Raw genomic sequence first — 17377 nt, forward strand, 5'->3', positions numbered from 1 at the left:
TTTGTTAGAATTAGTTGACTTTTCACAATTCACACTCAATAAACTCAGATAAATTATTGGATTCCACATCACCTATGAAAATTTTCTTGTGATACATAGAGTTTTCATTATTATAATACTAATTTAAACATAGCATTTGAGAACTAATAAATAAAAGGTCAACTTTTCACTAAATTGGATTTCCTTTCAATTGGATTTTGTTCTCTGTTTTATTAGAATAAAAAAATTGAAACAACCCCAAATTTCGTTTGATTGGACTTATCATACAGCAAAAAGTTGAGTGGGTGCAATCCGAAAAAAAATTGTCGTTTTAAACCCATTTACATTTATAGAATTAGGGATATAAGGAGTTTTTTGTCAATTGAGTGGGGGTTATAGCCCACACTCAAATATATGTGGATCCACCTATAATAAACACCTTCTTGAACTTTAAAAGTTATAATTTGGAAAGTTGAAAAGCTTAAAGCCGTTTTTTTTTTTTTTTTACTAATAGGTTATTTTATTCCTTGCGCATCCTTAATTTTTTTTTTCCCCAAACATGTTTATAGAAAAAAAAGAAATTTTGCAGGGGAGAGAATATTTGAAAAGGAGCATAAGAAATCTACCTTCTAAGTGCAGAGAACCAACAAGAAAAAACAGTGAAAACATCATACAAAACTGCCATCTAATGACATTGAATATCAGAAAAAGACGGCCCTTCAAAACAACCAGCTGCAAAAGAGCACCTAACAATGCCATATACTGTATCCTAACCCAAAGCATAGAGCAAGACATCTTTTTCACTGAGAAACCCGAGCATTCCATTCCAACCAAATAATCCTCCAGTGACTCCAGAGAAAACACAGCTCTCTCCAAATAATCCAATAGTTTTTTTTTCTTCCTCAAATATTACCAAAATTTGTCACGCAATAATATGTTTACTAAAATGGCATATCCATTTTAGTCAAACATTTCAGCTAGCTTACAGATTTTTGTTGCGCAGGATAAACTTTTTCGGTCTAACTCCATTTTACAAGGGAAGCAAACAATTTTACATTAATTTTTATCAGCTCCTATTCATCGGTTCCTTTTTAAAAGTTCCTTTTCATCAGCCACAAGGGGGCTGAACTAAGCCTAGGTACACATTTATTGAGAATGTGATCATCACTAAGATCTATACAAATTGTACGTTTGAACTCTACTCCTATGTTCTATCAGGTCACAATCAACTAGGTCATTGCACAATGAGCCACTGGTGCATTCATTTAGAATTACCTTTTGATTTAGAATTTAGTAATCTGTCTTGAAATATTCAGAAAACGTGCAAATTAAATCAAGTCCAGAGCAAGTCCAGAGTTCATGTCTAACTCTCCTCTTAACTAAGTTTTGATTAAGACATTAAAACCATCTTTCAGAATATTTTTCCCGTACTTTAATTTCAAACTATTTTAAATTAAATTAATTTTTAAAGTCTTCATTTTGAGGGAACGTACAAAAACTCAAAACTCAGAAACCTAAACGAGCCTAAGATTTTCCAATTTTGAGGGTCTACCTCAAGGCTCAAGCAATGAGCCATGGGGCCTTGGTGTACGTTGTGCCTAGGCACATATTTATCAACTAATCTAAACACTCATCAAGGCAATCTAATTTCAAAATTTCAATTTTGTCAAAAAAAATCTTTCTAGATTAGGAGCAACCAACACTCAAGTTAAAGTGACAATACTGAGACAAGATCTATCATTATCTGGTTAAGATAAAAGACAAAACAGTTTGGACATTGGGAAAATCAAGGATTCAATGTCATAATAGAGTGCCCTCAGACCTCCAGGCATGGACCTCCTAACCCTGGAAAAGCTCAACTGATTGCAATGTACTACACACATGCTCAATAGATTTCATTTCAAGTATCCATGTATCACCCACTTGAAAACCATTTTTCTAACATTTAAATAGCCAAAATGCTAAAACTATAAATGATAAGTACATCAGATACAGTTTTCCTCAAAATAAGAATGAGGGCTGTCAACTACTTCCGGCTATTCAAACATAATAAACCAAATCAATAGAAAAAACAATTTTCATACATAAACCATTAAAGTCCATTAGAGTACAAAAGTTTAATACAGTACCTCTTGGATCCCGCTTTCCTTCAAATCATCTCCATGGAATAATGACTGTCATTCCAGGAAAATTTTGCATTAAAACCCAAGCATGGATGTCATCACATGTTGCAACCAAAGAATACAATTTTCTTAAATGTTTCCAAGATAATTTCAGAGCCCAAAAAATTTTGTTTTGCATTTTTCTGATTTAAGGTAATTTAAGTTCAACCAAAAGCTGAGTCCAAATCTTTCCAAGATGATATTCTAGTTTTGAACTTGAAATAAATCCAATCTAAGAACTATATCCTTGTTATAATTCGAAAAAGGAGAACCATAGATTTTGATTAATTTATGGCGAACCTTGATGTCCAGTTGCCAGTACAAGGATGGAGCGTCTTCCCATTCTCCAGCCATCTTTTGTATGCTGTCTAGGGTAAAACCATGCACATTCCTAGCTGCACAACCCTGATATTACACAAGAACATCAATATACTGGCATCATTCACGATGCTAAGTGAACCATCCTTTGATATACAACCATAAACGCCATAGCATGGCAGAGAATATCAAATAACAGTCTTAAAGTCCAAAACAACAATTTGAAAGTGCATTACTGAATTTCACAATTGATGAAATAAAATACACTCACCGCAGGATCCTTGTATGTCGCTTCTAATAGGTAAACTTCATAGCACGATCTCTGACATTAAAACAAGGAAACATGAGAAACACATGAACACTGAAACCACAAGAAGCTAACTGTAATTCAAAAAAAATAATGACTATAAGGATATATCATAATGACACAATCTAGAAAAATGCAACAAGTGAAAAAAAAAAATAAAGAGAGAATCTTAAGAAACAATAGAAGTTAAATTTATATAAGTAAAAAAGATGAAAATCTTAATAGCAGACAACGGAATCAACTTTGCTTTAAAGTGGAGAATGATTTAATGCCATGTGTTTTTGTAACAAAACTAGGTAAACTTTTCAGTTCTATTTTTTTGTGTAGAATTATGGTCCTAAAGAGCTGATAAGTAGACACTGAATAAACCTATTCTCCAACACTAAGCACTAAGCAGCTGACTTGCAAAGAGCTGCATACAAACATTCCCTAGACTTAATAATGCACGCAACCTTATAATATAAAACCAATAAGCAGATAAAGGACTTAAAAAATTAAAATTTAGCAACCCAAAAAGAACTGAGGAAAAACATTATGAACTATCCTTATAATCAACAGCAAACAAATTTTCAAGGCGATTCAGATGCTCTTCTAGTTTTTCGTAAAACACTGGCAACTAGCTAAAGAAATAAAGAAGTATTAGCATTCTCTTTTTTCATATTAGCAATCTTCAACATTCAATCTTTTCCCCTCATCCTTATCAATGAACCATTATGGCACTGAGCTAAAAGATGCTAGAACAACATGATAAATCTCAAAACATAAAGCAACAACTACCAAGCCTTAAGTCCCACTAGGTGTGGTCAGCTAGATGAATCCTTTTCTGCCAATTTATGCAATCATGGCCAATTTCCTTCGACAGATCCAGGGCTATTAAATCCTTACTCACTATCTCATTCCAAGTTATTTTAGATCTACTCCTACCCTTTCTACTACACCTCACAGTCACTAATTCACACTGCCTCACTGGAGCACTATTTGGCCAATTCCCAAACCACCTAATTTGTCCCTCCCTTATCTTATCTTCTATAGGAGTTCATTTCATAATTTTATCTTTTAACGTTATACCACTCATCCATCTTAGCATTCTCATCTCAGCAACTTTTACTTTTTGGATATGTTGTTTCTTAGTCACCCAACATTCTGATTCATATAACATAGCTGGTCTTATAACATCCTATAGAACTACTTTTTAATTTTAAGGACACTCTATGATCACATTACACACTTGAAACACTTTCTAAATTTTCTCTTTAACTCGTAGAATCAAGTTTGTGACACAATATTTACAAAAATAATTTACAGTGGCCAGCAGACATTCAAAAAAATAATTCCCAGGTGGTTAACAACCTTGAGCAAAACTCATCATATTTTATTATTTTAGAAGTGATGGTCCCGTGAAAATTAATGGATCAAAACATCCCTGTATAAAAAATGCTTGCATTGCATTGCACAATGTCTGAAGAGTCAAACTTGCAGCATTGCAAAAACTAGAAATAGCATTAAGAGATCACTTTAAGTTGAGCATACAAATGTTATTGCCCTAAAATAACAACAATAAAGCATTCACTCCCACTAGTCCGGGCCAACCATATGAATCCTCTTCTACCAAACTGCTAAGGGCAACATCCTCTCAAAGTTGGAAGGCCATCAAATCTTTTCTCGCCACCTCCATCAAAGGTATTATGGGTGTAGTTTGGTGGCAAGGCTAAGCTGTGCTAAGGACAAGCACATGTTTGGTGCAACACAAGCTGGGATACGACTGGCCAAGAGGGGGGACCTTATGCTTAGTCCATTCATGCAGTATAGGGTTGGCCGACTCCCCCCCTCCCCCACCCGCCCACCCCTGCCGGCACCAGCCAGATGCAGCTAAGCCAAAAAAATATATTATATGGGACAAAGATGCCCCTCAAATCTCAGCTGCGCAGCACAGGCACAGCCAGCCTGCACAACCAGGCATTTACCTCCGGTAATCCCTGCAGCTCTCTCCCTCTCTGAACTAGAATTGGCAAAGTTTACCTGGGATTTGGAATATCAGAAGCTGGGATTTGGAATGCGTCCATGAACACGTTCCAAATCAAAACCAGAATCAGATTAGGCTTAATTTTCTTAGTGGTCAGATTTGGAGTTCCCAGCTGATGTAATTAAGAGTTGTTTATGGATTTTTTGGTTGTTTTGTGTAGAGAGAGAAATATGTGGAAATATATTTTCCCAGATCAGTCTCTAGACTCTACATTTTATGAATCTTTTTCCCTCATACATAATCAATATGGCCATTCCTTAATCAAGAAGGCGAGGTGCGCGGAGCTTGGAAAGGAAGAGGTGGTGGTGCTCAGGAGGGACGAGGTCTTCAGAAATGGAGCAGACAAGCACAGCAGAGGCAGCAAGGGATGCCACAGCAGAGATGGCAGCATTTCTATATGGTTCACTGGCAGAGAGTTCTGGGAATTACTTTTTTATTATGTTTGGTATTATTTTGGAAATGAATGTAATCAGAAATTTATATATATATATATATATATATTATGCATTCAATTTGCAGACAACATGACCAGCATTATAGTTTTTCAGAAAATGAAAAAATTTTAAGAAAAATTTAAAATATATTTATTTTTTTCATTTTTCGGTCTTTTGAATGATTATCTAACGTATGTTGCACCAAACATCATACAGTATACAATTACTGATAATTATCATAGGCAGTCATGTCCAATCCATTCCTGTGGAAACCTTAGCTGAAACAAATGCACCCTATACATCTATCCCTTCCCCTCCTACAGCCACCAACATTAATTAAATCACTCTTCCTCATCAATTCATTATCTAATCCACATTGTACGTACCCAACCCATCTCCAACACTCTTCCCTTAGTTTATCATCTACAAGTGATAAACCTAACTTACTACAAACCCCTGGCTTTGCAGAATGGGAAGCCGTAGGCCATAGAAATGGAATTAGAGTAGGAATGCAGTCAACATCGAAATGCGATTATAGCCTTCTAAGACTAATACAGAATGACAATCCAAACAGAATCAAATATAAGACATTTTCCTAGAATTCCCTTTTTAAATCATTTTTTTTTTTTTTTTTTGTTCTTTATTTCAAAATTTCTTTCTATAAATTTAATTTTTAAAAATAAATAAGTAAATATTTAGTGATGGAGGTTGCCCCTAAAAGCAACCTCACCGAAGATGCCTCATTTCTTCTGCTTACTTGCCAGAGATAATGGAGGTCACTGTCAAAGAGGAAGCCTCTTATCACCAGCCATGATCTGCAGGTTTAGATTACCAATGCAAAGATTTTTGTCGCAATATGCACAATCTGCAAGCTTCTTATCATTGACAAGACCAGTAAGCAGCTCAAATCTGAGAAAGATTTTGTCACCGGCAATGATCACCAATGTCTCCAAGCCATGATTTCCAGCTATAGGTACACCTGCAAGCCATAGCTCCTGACGGGAAAAGGTCATCATTGGAGAGACAGGTTCTTGTATCACCATCAACACTGCTTGCTCGCCTCTGCCATTGACGAGGCTGGTACAGCTCAGATCTCCACTGCCAACAATTCTGTCGCCAGCCACAGACCAATGTCTCCAACTAGCGATGATATCCAACCATAGAATGAACAAGGATTCCAGCTCATCTAGACTGGAGTCGCAATTGTGCTACTTGCAGGAATCATGATTCCGCTCAGAATTTCCTCTGGAATTCCCTTTGAAAACAAGCATATGAATGGGAATAGTGGCCTACATTTTGATCCCATTCTGGCCCTAATTCTACAAAGCAAACAAGGGGCAAATGTGTTCATTAATTTTTTAAAACTATACTACTCATCTTAACTTCTTATTTCAACCACACTTAATTAGTGTATATGTTGCTCTTAGTTATCCAAAATTAACTTCAATGATAACATAGCACATTGCGCCTTTTAACATTATAAATGCATGAAATTACCATTTTGCCTTAGATTATAAAACTGACCCACACTGAACTTTCATGTGCAAGATTATGAATTAACTTTTAACTACTTTATGTTTGCACCTTTACATAAGGTAAGCTGTGTGCATGCCCAAGATTAGTCGTGCAGAGACCTGGCAGGATCTCCCTACCAATCCCAATCCCAAGATGTTCTAAAGTTTCTTGACTTAATGAGTTGACGGGCATGAATTAGGTTCAAGAGTGTCCCATCCCCTTAAGCAATTTTCTAGGATGCTCTTGCATCCATATGTTGTTCAGATAGATGTCCATTGCTATTCTCTCTCACCCCAATCATGTGCCACCACGCCATTGGACTAGCAATTTATCTCTTTCTCACTGGTTGATAAATGACATGGCATTCTCTCATTAAGGATGACAACACACACACATTTGCCTTTTCCCTATAAATACTCCTAAACGTGCTTTAGTGACAGAATTTTAGCACCTAGGTCTAACTACTTTATGTTTGCATCCTTACATAAGGTCAGCTGTGTGCATGCCCAAGATTAGTCATGCAAAGACATGGGAAGATCTCCCTACCAATCCCAATCCTAAAATGTTCTTAATTATCTTGATTTGATGGAGGCTTGAATTAGGTTCAGGGGGGTAGTCCCAACCCCTTAGCTATTTTCTATGATTGTTCTGATGGATGTCCATTTTTAATCTCTCTCACCAATCATGTGTCACCGCCCCATTGGACCAGCAATTTATCTCCTTCTCATTGGTTGAGACATGACACATGACATGGTATTCTCCCATTAAAGGATGACAGCACACATATGTTTGCCTCTTCCCTATAAATACCCCTAAACATGCTTAGTGACAGATTTTTGGCACCTAGGTTTCTCTTTCTCATTCACTATCAATCTTGGAAATTCTTCTAACTTTGAAATCCCTCCAATTCAGAGATTCCTCCTAGCCATTAGAATCCTTTCATCAGCCACCCTTCATCGTTGAGCTTCCCAGGGATTGCCTCATTGGCCTCATTCTGCTCACCAGGCCCTCTCTAGAACACCCATTACTTGAGTAAACACACCTCCCCTTTAGAAACCATGAGGGATCACTTAGTTATCCTCTTTGGGTCTTCATTAGAACATCTATCATTTATGTTCAATTATACAATGCAACCTCTCCTCCCCTTTTTAAGAACCGCCACCATAAACTCTCTGCATCTATCTTCCTTGATTTCCCTCCTATTTGCATGATCATTCCAAGATAATGGAATCTTCTTGGAAATGTTTGTCAAGGGAATTGTTTGTTCAGTAACATGTCCTAGAATTACTAAAATTGTGTTCCATCTATTCTCACTTATCTTGAAATATCTAGATTCCAAAGTCTCTTTCTATAGTACTAGCTTATTTTCCTTCTTTAGTTTTAATCGAGATTTTTTACTTTTCCAGTTTCATGATTCATCTATCAAGACCATTGCCTCAAAAATGTACATCCCAGAATAGATTCATTTCTAGTATTTGATTTCCAAGACTAGGATATGAAACGGGGAAAAATGAAAATATGTAGATGTGGATGAAGATAATGATATTGTTTTAGACAAAAATATATTTCCATTTATAAAAGCAGGTTATACTCTTTGTCACCAAACCCTAAGAACCAAAAGAACAATAGCAACCAGCAAATACGATTTAAAGCTGTTAAAAAAAAATCCCTCCGATTAGGGCTCCAAGCAGTTACTAGATAACTTCTGCAGCTGATGCACCAAGAAATATCAATCAGGAATGCCAGCACATATTGGCGAATATTCAAAAGATTGGATAAAAATGCATGCATTATCATGCAAACATTGAGAACTAAACAAGTTTACAGTCTTTTGTTTGAGGTTTTTTGCTGTTTTTTCCTTTTTTTTTTTACATTTTTTTTTTTTTTGGGAGGGAGGTGGGGGAGGAAAAGGGATGAGAAACAGAGCCTTCATGGCACTAGAAAAGGAGAGTATCAGCAATTTCCGTTCATTTTTGTAGAAGCAACAAAAGAAGACCATCAGAGTAATTCACAACCATTGCCTGGTACAAAACATTACTGCTTCCAAAAAAACAAATGGTAATACAGTTTTACCAAGTTAATCATTAATAATTACTATTTATTCATTAACAGGTTAGGAAAAAGTAAATAATAATGATCAAGGGAAGGCAACTAAATATTCAAAGTTAATCATTAATAATTACTATTTATTCATTAAAAGGCTAGGAAAAAGTAAATAATAATGGTCAAGGGAAGGCAACTAAATATTCAAAGATCCCAATAAGAAACTCCCAAAGGCCTTCTGTGACATGCATAAGAGACAAAAAGAAGTGAATCCTTCCAAGTTGGTATGATTGAAGAGAACATGGGAGCTAGGACTTGTTTGTAAGTTCTCTAACCCTATGTTTGGGAGATGCCTTGAATTTGGATTTCTATGGATTTGGATAAAACATAATACAAAATTGGATAGAGTTTTGTCCAAATCCACCCAAATCCAAATCTAAGGTCCGAAATCCATACTCCCAAATGTAGCGTAAATGAATTTTTTGTAATTATTTTAAAGAAAAATGAATGCTTGCTCCAAAAGAATGAATACAAATTTGAGTATTTAAGATACCTAAGTAACACACAAAACACAATTGCCTAAATTCTCCAAATACAGGTGCAATCTAGCTTTATCCAATGAAAACATTGATGAGAAATCAGCAGTCTAATTGTGTAACCCCATAGTAATCCATCTCCAGCATTGTGTTCATTCTAACAATAAGCGAAGTCCTATTATCAATGCACATGTGCGTGCATTACGCCACTTATATAATAGCTTAACAAATATATATTGATGAACCCACAAGAAATGGAATAACCATAAGAAAAGAAGCAAATTAAGCATTTAAACACAATTCACATCCAACGAAAATGCACACAAATAAATATGAGCAGACCTTTAAAGCACTCCTAAGAAGAAACAAGAAACAGAATAGTACTCACAGAGGTTGTCAGAGAGAATGGAGAGTATACCTTTGCAATTGCCCAAAACTGAGCAAAATCAGCTACCCGCAGATTGCGGTCATCCACTAAACGAGGCAAACATACCAGCAAGAAAGGGGTCAATTGCCGAAGGAACTGCATTTGTAGTTAGTGCAAATGAAAGCAGTGCACAGGCACTGCATCACCACTAATCAAACTGGATTATGGAACTCACTGGAAGCCATGACAGGCTAACATAACTGGAAAACTTTCATTTTATTTTATTTTTATATCTTCGTTTTATAACTCTTAGAAAAAATATAAACCGACTTTCCTAAACAAACAAAAATGCTAGCAAGCTTATATGCATGAGCGGCCTAAAGGAAACAAACACCTCAGAAACTTGGACTTCAGCTACAATCAGAAAAAAAGAACTAAATCCAGCGTAAACGACGATCTCAACATCTCCAACCAAAAGAAACCATGTCACAGAATTGAGTATAATATTTTCAACGAAGAATGCAAGGAACAAAATCTTGAAGAACAAGAACATATGATGACTATCACCACATATAAGCAATGAAAATGATGAACCATTAAACCAAAAAAGATGGAGCTATCTGTTTCTTTGTTTTAAGCAGTTTCACAATAGAAAACTCATACCAATTACAAAGGAAAAAACCCCCTCCTCCAGTGTTTTCTTAAATGCTTTCAGCATGCTTGAGCGATACGCCTGTTCACATTGATGTAATATCAAGATTTAAACCAATAATAAAATCAAAAATGATATAAACTTAAGTAATAAAAAATTTTACATTATACAACAAAGCTAGTTGAGAAGTAAAGAGACAGGCTCCAAAAGACATGAACCTTATATTAAAATTACAAAATGGAAGCAGGAAGGACTATATCCACAATGCGAGACGTGATTCATCATGCTGAAAGATACTTGATGGAGAACTTTTGGTTAAGAAATCAAGGATTTTGTATTAGTTTGAGATATCAGCTTATTTCAGGAATTTAATTATTTCAAAGCTGTTTTACAAATTTGTAATGTTCTGAGGTTATTTTGTAATTTTTTATGGTTCTATCTTTAGGGATCTCAGTTGCCTATAAATGTAGGTTTATGGGTAATTAATTTTATCTTCACAGTTTCATAGTTCCTCCCAATCCACAAAGTCCAAAAAAGAGCAAACACACACCATTCTTTTCTTACACCTCCCAAACCTTGAAACCTCACCATCAGGAATGCCTCCACTGTATGTGGCAAAACCACATCCTATTCAGAAACTGAAAAAGAGATTCCCCCAAAGCCCCTTAGCCACAAGATAATGGAGAAAAAAGTGCTCCCTCATTTCAACAGAATCTGAACACAATGCAAATATCCAGAATGGTTGGTTTATAAAGCAATATCCTATTAGGGCACGTTTGGTTCAATGTATAGGCTAGGCTGCACTAAGGACACTTAGTGCCATGTTTGGTGCGACACTAGTTGGATCGTACTGGCAAAGAAGAGGATCCTTAGCCCTTTTGTCTGGGATAGAGCTGGCTGGTACCCTACCGTTGAGACCCAGCTAAGCAACAAAAGTCCCAGGATGCCCCTGCGATGCTCCACATGTTCACTCTCTCTCTCTCTCTCTCTCTCTCTCTCTCATCGTCTCTGCTGCAATCATGTCCAGCATAGCAATCGCCATCGTGTTGCTGGTTGCTAGTGTCACTGCTTCACCAAAATCTCTGTCACAACTGTCAGTGCACCAAATCTGCCTCCTAAACTTCTGACACTTCCCTGGCCATTCAATCCGATCCATCTTTCTTATCTTGCTGATCTGTGAGAAGGGGAGTCAATGAAAAGTCACCCTCCAGGCAAGCTGCTTTGATTTTCCAGCAGCTTGCATCTACAGGTGCCTACAGACAGCATTGCATTTCCTTCCAAAAACGTGACATTTCTTTTTCTAAATTTGCTTTAATTTTCAGGGAATATGTTCAATATTTGTGCTTCTAGACAGTCCAGTGCCAATGAGATGTTTCGCCATCGACACTAACATGTTAACATGACACCAAAGAAGGTGTTGATATATGGATATCCAGTCGATCGTGCATCAGCAGCATCACCACTTCCCTACGCCACAAGGAAGGTGTTGGTGTTTGGATCTACAACATCACATATCAACCACTGCAATAATCATCTCTCCTGCTCACCATGACCTCTTTCTCTTTCTCCTCTTCAATTGGTTATCACCCCCCCTCCTCCAGTGTCATCCTGTCTTTTGAATTGTGGTTTTTATTGGGGGTATTTTCATCTTTTGAATGCTTAACCTGTTGTCCTGCCCTTTGTAGGTGGCAAATCAAACACAGGACAGGAGAACTTTTATAGCCAGCCCAGTCATGTTAAAATAAGACCCCAACACAAACACACCCTTAAGAACCAAAGTCCATGCTAAAATCCAAATTTTATAAAGAAGGATATCTGGAAGGATTCAGAAATGAGAAAACAAGGATTTCAAAGTGAAAGAATCACAAGAATCCCCGATCCAAATTCTCAAATCATAATCCAAAACTCTCAACAAAATAGTGAATTCATCAACCTCTCTTTCATTGAGATTTAGGAAAAAAATGAAAATCTCAAGAAAATTAGCCCCCTTCAAAAGAATAAAATAAATTAATCAAAGCATTATTAATCGATAAAGACAAGATACCAACAACACCAACAAAACCTCACCCACTCAAATATCCACTTAGAACCAGATGGGATCCCCATTACCAACTCTGGACCAGGTAAGAACATGAGCAACCTGTAAAATAAACTTCCAGGGTCTCGCATGAGAAGCACTACCACTTCCTCCAGCATCCTAACCATTGCAATGCATGCCATACTTTGAATAACTTTGTGCCATAAAGAGTTATCCTCCAATGGGAACCCTCATAACAATTTTCCTACAAAGGATATGTTTTTGGACAACACCGTACCATGACCTAAACCCCCTCCAAACTTATGTTCCGAACATAATCCAAACCAACAACATGATCCCTCTTCTACCTCATACCCATCATAAAAAATCGCACATATCTCCATGACCAGAGCCACACTTAGATTTTAAAAAGAGAAAAGATTATAAATAGGCAAATTGGAAAGAACTGCATGATCAGAGTATACCGCCTCCTAAGGATAAATAAGCCCTCTTCCACGGTTCCACCCCTCTAACCTCCTTCCCACTCTCTCCATGAGTGGCTCCCAAAAGCAAAGGCTCAGGTAAGTCAAAGGCTGATCTAAAATTGAACAGACCCTCTAACGCACCTCACCCATGGTTACGAACTACCCTACTCTTAGCCATATGGATCTTCAACCACAAAATTTAAAAATTTTCAGAATTTCAGAACACTATCTTCGAGGAATAGCATGACATCATCCACAAATTGAAGATGCTATCATCCACAAACTGAAGATGGGAAACAATCTCCTCATCCTTATCCACCCCAAGACCTCTAATCATCTCTATGCCCTGAGCATGACTAATCAACCTACCCAAGATCAACTACCAATGTGAACAAGAAAGGAGAAAGAAGGTCCCCTTTCCTAAACCCGGCATAGCCTTTAATCAATCTCTCAATTCACCATTCACAATAACTGAAACTCAATATAGACAAACAACCTTGGATCCATTTTCTTCAAACCATGCCAAAACTCCTCTTGGCCAAAACTTTATCCAAGCAACCCCAACTCACCATTTCATAGGCTTTTTCAAAGTCCAATTAAGAACTTCCCTCTCTCCTCTCCTCCTAACATCCTCAACCGCTCATCAGCAACCAAAGCTGCATCTAAAATCTATCTATCATTACCAAAGGACGCCAGCTCCAAAAAGTAGTAGTACTTCTACCACCTCAAAGCTTTTCAGGCGAGACCTTAGTCAAAATTTTGTGAAGGCTAGTAACCAAACTAATAGGCCGGAAGTCCCTCACCCTCTTACTGTTATTATTGTTGTTTTTATTATTATGTTATTTGTGAAAGAATGATTGAAATTTTGAGACAAGATTACCCCTATTATTCCATTTAATTGAGTTATTATGTGTTGAATTTTTCTATTTATGATGGTTGAAAGTTTTAGGACATGGATTTAATTTGGTAGATATTCTTAGTAGGATTTTTTGCTGAAAATGTATTTATTCTTCATACACAGGTCAATGGTATAATGTAACCTTACCTGAAATGGATGCATGTTGAACAAACATTAACATGAGTATCCTGTGTACATTAATCTTCAGAATCTTATAACACAAACCAAACAAGAATATTTTTGCATCCCATTCTCAGGAATGAGATTCCCAAAATGTCATTCCATTGGAATATTTTTTATCCCTTGAACCACACACCAACAAAGAGTGGAAGGGCTGATATGCATACATATGATAAGACATTAGATTCCACCATCTTAGATTTCATAGAGATGGTGGATTACTTTGAGTGGACAAATCTGTTGCAAATTACAAGAAGTTTCTAAATAAATTTCTGACAAAAATTTTTCTTCAAATGCATGATGCAAAAAATATATAAAATAAATCCAGAAATAAGGGAACACACTGAACTGTAAGTTTTTGGAGAAGATGACTTGCATTACCTCCTCCATTTCCGGCTCATAACAATACTCCATCACCTTCTTCATAACTGGTTTTTTGCCTCTCACTGAAACTTCACTCTCCTCAACCTTTAGAGTTTAAAGTTTTAAAAAAATCAAAAAAAAAATACAGCCAACATTTATAGTGACCAAACATAATATAAAGTAGATGACATGACAGAAGCGCTTAAAAAAATAAAAAATAAAAAATACAAGAAGGATCCAGCTTAAGATCCATCATATATGAAACCACTGACAAACCTTTTCAACTTCAGTCATGAAATAATCATCCATGGAATGAATACGTGGAGCATTCCCACCATTTTCAACCTCAAGATCACGCAACATCTTTGCTAAGTAGCTCTTTCCACTACCTAAAAGTATGAAAAATATCAGCAAACCATAAGACACAAACTCGGTTGCTCAACAAAAAAAGATGTACAAATTATTTTTTAGACCAGGCCATTACACTTGTCAAGCATAATTTTGCACACAATAAATTTTCTTCCAAAAAAATTACACATAATAGCATGCGGAGTGAACAAAGAGCATAGATCCCAACATCACTGTGTCTTAGAGATTTATACATAAAAGCTCTTTTAGACAGCCATTTTATTTTCTACTTTTTTACTCAAAAAAATACAGAAAATATGTTTTACACACCGTTTTTGAGAGTTGTTTTCAAGAACATTGGGAAAGAAATCCGCTGATAATTGAAAATGACCCACATTTTCTGCATTAGCGTTTTTCTTCATTTTCAAAAACCAAGGGCGCCCCCAGGTGTCATGGGTCGAATATTTCACACCTTTGTGAAAGGACCTTATAGCGCTAGCTAAAACACTCTTGTTTAACTAACCAGCCTATTGTTTACTACATTTCACCCACAAAAAACTTTCATTGTTATTCAAGCAAATATAAGCAGAAGCAGTAAGCAATTTATGAAAGCAGTGGCACTTATGCAGTAAACATTGAAGCAATGTAATTCATTAACAATACCTCCGTTAACATTGTGCATCTAAAGAGGGAGGCAAGTAGGCTAAACACATTGACAATAGCTAGTGAGTTTTACAAGTTGATGAACACTCGCCCTACCCTAAAGAGCTTTCTATGCTATTCTCACTCTAACACTAGGAAACATTAAAGTGACCGAGGAGTCATACTACCTTTTTTAGCATAGGGGAAAACTACTACTAGAAAATAACTCTACACTAGTATTTACATGATGGAAAACCCATCCCAAATGCATGAGACAAGCGATCACAGGAAAGCATAATGCCTTGAACAAGCTCAACTCGTGACGCTCCCCCACTTATGCGGTTGATGTCCTCATAGACTTTGGCGCTAGGTACACTTCAACTTTGTCCACGTATAATTGCATATCTTCCGCAGAAACCAAGCTGATTTCTTCATCACCAAGGCCTTTCCACTTCACTAAGAACTCCTGCCTCTTCTTCCTTGAGGATGTGAACTCTCTGTCTGCAAGGATGTCTTCAACTTCACGTCTGTCAGGTTGCATTATCTTTAATTCTGCTCTGGTCTACTTGGATCTTTGATGTCAACGTTGAACGGCTTGAGACAGCTGACGTGAAACATAAGATGCACTTTTCATCCAAGTCATAAGGTCAATTCTGCAAATTGTCTTCCCAACTTTGGCCAAGATGGGGACTAGTCCTTCATATTTAAGAAGTAGTATCTTATCTCGTCCCTTTAGTCACATAATCTATTCAGGATTGAACAACAAGCACCAAGTCACCTATGTTGAAGTGTTGCAGTCTTCTCCTCTGATCTGCCCACTTTTTCATCTGCTTAGAAGCTTTCTCATGGTAGGCTCGGGCAATCTCTGCATTTTGTCCCCATTCTATGGTGAAGATGTATGCCCTAGGACTCTTTCCTCTGTAAGGCTCATCCACTATTTGAGGTAACAGCGGCTGCTGGCCTGTAACGAGCTCAAAAGGGCTCTTGTTGATTGTTGAGCTCTTTTGGGCATTGAAACATAACTGAGCCACATCAAGTAGTTGCACCCAATTCTTCTAGTTGGTGTTGATGAAATGGCACAAGTACTCTTCTAGTAGTCCATTGAATCTCTCCGTCTGTCCGTCTGTCCGTGGATGGTAACCCAAAGAGATGTCAAGCTGTGAACCTAGGATTCTGAAAACTTATGTCCAAAAGTTGTCAGTGAATCTTGAATCTCGATCACTAACAATATCTTAGGGAACACCTGTTCCCAATACTTCGCAATAATCTTGAAGAATAGTTGTGTCCTCTCCTCTACCAAACAGCACTTTGGTGCGGGCATAAACATACCGTACTTCAAAAACTTATCTATAACCACAAGTATAGACCCTACATCTCCCACTCTGACAAGTTGGTGATGAAGTCCAGTAAGACACTTTCCCATGGTTTGGATGGTACCAGTAGGGGCTCCAACAGTCCTACAATCTTCTTTCGCTCCACCTAGTCTTGTTGGCAAGTGAGACAAGTTTGGGTATAATCAACCACATCATCACGCATGTGCAGCCAATAATACCTCTGTTTCAGTAAGGCCATAGTGCGCTGCCATCCTGGATGTCCAGCCACATGGTATCATAACACTCTCTCAACAGTGTCTTCCTTAGATCTCCAGCTCGTGGCACAAAGAGTCGACTACCATAGGTTGTCAGCAATCCGTCTTCCATCCAAAACTAACGTGCTTTCCCCTCTTCAGTCAGCTTCATGAGGTTCTGCGCAATAGAATCTTTGGCTAAATTCTCTTTGATGCATTCCCACATCATTGTGGTAACAGTACTCACAGTCAAGTGTGTTACCATCTCCAAGGCTGCCAACTCCGCCTTCCTACTCAATGCATCAACAACTTGGTTCAGGCGCCCCACCTTGTGCTCAAATGAACAAATCAAATTCTACCAAGAATTCCTGCCATCGGCCTTGTTTGGGTGTCAACTTCGGCTATGCGAAGAACTAGCTAAAACCCAAGTTATCCATTTTCACCACAAACCTTGACCCAAGTAAGTAATGTCGCCACACGTCAAGATAATGCATCACCACTAGCATCTCCTTCTCTTAAGTTGTGTGCTTCCATTCCACTT

At 37.3% G+C, this 17377-nt stretch overlaps 1 protein-coding gene across 1 annotated transcript in view; it reads right to left on the reverse strand.

Moving 5' to 3' along the window:
* Positions 1-17377, reverse strand: part of LOC131146512 (uncharacterized) — a 52525-nt gene that overhangs the window by 19176 nt on the left and 15972 nt on the right. Inside the window, exons 3-9 of the mRNA XM_058096148.1 lie at positions 14556-14664; positions 14298-14384; positions 10348-10417; positions 9736-9791; positions 2731-2781; positions 2442-2546; positions 2109-2153 (exon numbers count right to left, since the gene is read on the reverse strand). Coding sequence (XP_057952131.1) covers positions 2109-2153; positions 2442-2546; positions 2731-2781; positions 9736-9791; positions 10348-10417; positions 14298-14384; positions 14556-14664 — 523 coding nt within the window. The remainder of the gene's footprint in view (positions 1-2108; positions 2154-2441; positions 2547-2730; positions 2782-9735; positions 9792-10347; positions 10418-14297; positions 14385-14555; positions 14665-17377) is intronic.

This window comes from Malania oleifera, chromosome 13 (assembly GCF_029873635.1).
Source record: "Malania oleifera isolate guangnan ecotype guangnan chromosome 13, ASM2987363v1, whole genome shotgun sequence".
Lineage (NCBI taxonomy): Eukaryota > Viridiplantae > Streptophyta > Magnoliopsida > Santalales > Ximeniaceae > Malania > Malania oleifera.